The following is a 2500-nucleotide window of genomic DNA, read 5'->3' on the forward strand; positions in this document are numbered from 1 at the left end:
ATAGCACTAGTCGCCAGTTAAATAAGATATAAGGCTTATATTTATATTTAACTATAAATAAAGATATTCTTATAAATTCCTGGGTTAATACTGCCGCTATAAAATTAACTATTAGGAGATAATCTAACTAGTTATTCTAATAATAGCTAACATAAGGTTAAAGTCTTTGGGCTATATATTAATTCAGAACCTTTATTTATCTGTCTATTTAAGGGTATGCTATAGATAAAAGCTTTAACTTTACTTTTAGCAATAAATAGAATTTATCCTAAAAATCTAAAATAAATTATAGTCCTTAATTAGAGACTATTATATTAGAAGCGCCCTTATAACAGTATATATATTTAAAAAAGATTTTAGCTATAGTCCGTGCTATAGCCGTATTATAATAAAAAATTAAGATAAGATACTTACTAAAACAGTTAACTATAATAAATACTATATTATATCTATATTTATCTTTTAAGAAGGATTAAAAGTCTATTAAAATATATTGCTATAGTTATTTAAGAATAGATAATAATTAAAACAGCTCTAATAAAAAGTCTTAAGGGTTCTTAGTTTAGCAGTAAGTTAGATAATTATTAATATATTAGTTAATAAAACTAATTATTTAGGGCCAATAATAGCAGGATTTTACTAGTTACTATATCTTCTAGCGTCTAGAATATATAGTAGAGACTTAATAATAGACTTTATTTAAGAGATATATCTATAAATCTCCCTAATTTAGAATAATTAATTATTTACTATATAATAGGAGCCTATCTATTAATTAATATATAAAGCCTTTCTAGCCTGTATCTTTATAAAATAGCGCTAGTTTAATATTCTTATAATTCTCCTTAAGGATTTTATTTATTAAGGGGAATTCTCTAGTTAATATTAATACTAAGAGGGCCTTTTACTCAGTTAACTCTTTCTAAATTTATATATTTAAAACCTTAAATCCTAATAAATATTAAGTCTAATATTAATTTATCTGCTCTCTCTGCTAAAAGATATCTCCTTCTTACTATAATAAGATATCAGCCAGAGTATTTAGCTTTCTAGGGTAATACTAAATTAAGAAATAATAATAAGATAAGAACTCTGCCTATTAAGCCTGCCTTAAATTTAATATTTTTATAGTTATAAAGTATTTAAGAGTATAATAATCTATTAGGATATTAAATAGCTTATTTATCTATAAGCTTAGAAGCTCCGCATACTATTCCTTAAGAGCTTATATAATTATTAGGAGCTTTTTGTTATAGATTAAATAGTTATACTTAGCTAATATTATTATCTTTAAATAATAAGCTATTAAATATTAGGGATCTTATTTATTTACTCGCTAGGCGAGTATAGTAGCTATAATACTATTTAAAATATTTATCTTAATATATATATCTTTATTAGGATTATAATTGCGTAAAATTAGTGCTAATTAAAAATATTTTTTTAATATTTTAAAAGCCTTATAGCACTTCTAATTAAAATTAAAAGGATAATTTTCTTTAGTTAGATCTATTATTAGTCTTATAATATAATTATAGTCTTTAATAAACCTCCTATAAAAATTATAGAAACCTAAAAATAAATAAACTTTATAGACTATTTTAAGCTATTCCTAATCTTAAATAATAGTAACCTTCTTAAGATTAACTTTAATATCTTTTATGCTAATAATAAAACTAAGATATTTTATTTATATAATATAGAATTTATACTTCTTAATATTAGCTTATAGGCCAGCCTTTTATAGATAAGATAATATCTTCTTTATTTAAAAGTAGTATTTTTACTTATTATTAAAGTAGATTAAAATATTATCTAGGTAAATATTTATGTAGTTATCTAGTAGGTCAAAGAAAAGGTTATTTATATATTATTAAAATATAGCCGATCTATTAGTAAGTCTAAAAAAAAGTATATAATACTTATAAGTCTTATATCTTATATAAAAGGTTATTAAAGCTTTTAAACTAAGGTTTATTTAAATCTTATAAAATACTTATTAAATATTTAATTTAATAAAGATCTTAGCTTAGCTAACCTTAGCTAGGGTTTTATTAATTAATAGCAAGAGATAATAATCTTTCTTTATAATTATATTTAGGCAGTAATAATTAATATAAAATTAGAGTTTTTTATCTACCTTCTTTATAAAAAAAATTAGTAAGGTAAAGAACTTTTAGCTAGGTAAGATAAAATCCTTCTTTAAATTATTAATTAAATATACTTTAAGTATTTATAACTCCTTTAGTAATTATTTATAAAAGGATTAATATTTTAGAGAGATTTCTTCTTTAAGTTCTATCTTATAATTATAGGGCTAGTAAGGAGGTAGTTTATTAAATACTTATTTAAAAAAGATATTAAAAAAGTCTTTATAAATTACAAGAAGATGCTTATAAATTAGTTTTAAGAGTTTTTATTCTTCTAATATAGTTAGAGATTTTTATTTAATAATCTTATTAATCTTATATAGGCTAATAATAAAAACCTCTATATTTTT

At 20.8% G+C, this 2500-nt stretch overlaps 1 protein-coding gene across 1 annotated transcript; it reads right to left on the reverse strand.

The window, feature by feature from the left end:
* Window positions 1-295: 295 nt before the first annotated feature.
* Window positions 296-469, reverse strand: C8Q69DRAFT_396401 (hypothetical protein; the record flags this gene model as incomplete). The annotated part of the gene is made up of 1 exon (XM_028627734.1): window positions 296-469. A coding segment is annotated over one exon (174 nt), but the record flags the coding sequence as incomplete, so codon positions are not given.
* Window positions 470-2500: the final 2031 nt, after the last annotated feature.

Source organism: Paecilomyces variotii, assembly GCF_004022145.1.
Source record: "Paecilomyces variotii strain CBS 101075 chromosome Unknown C8Q69scaffold_1, whole genome shotgun sequence".
In the NCBI taxonomy this organism is placed as follows: domain Eukaryota; kingdom Fungi; phylum Ascomycota; class Eurotiomycetes; order Eurotiales; family Thermoascaceae; genus Paecilomyces; species Paecilomyces variotii.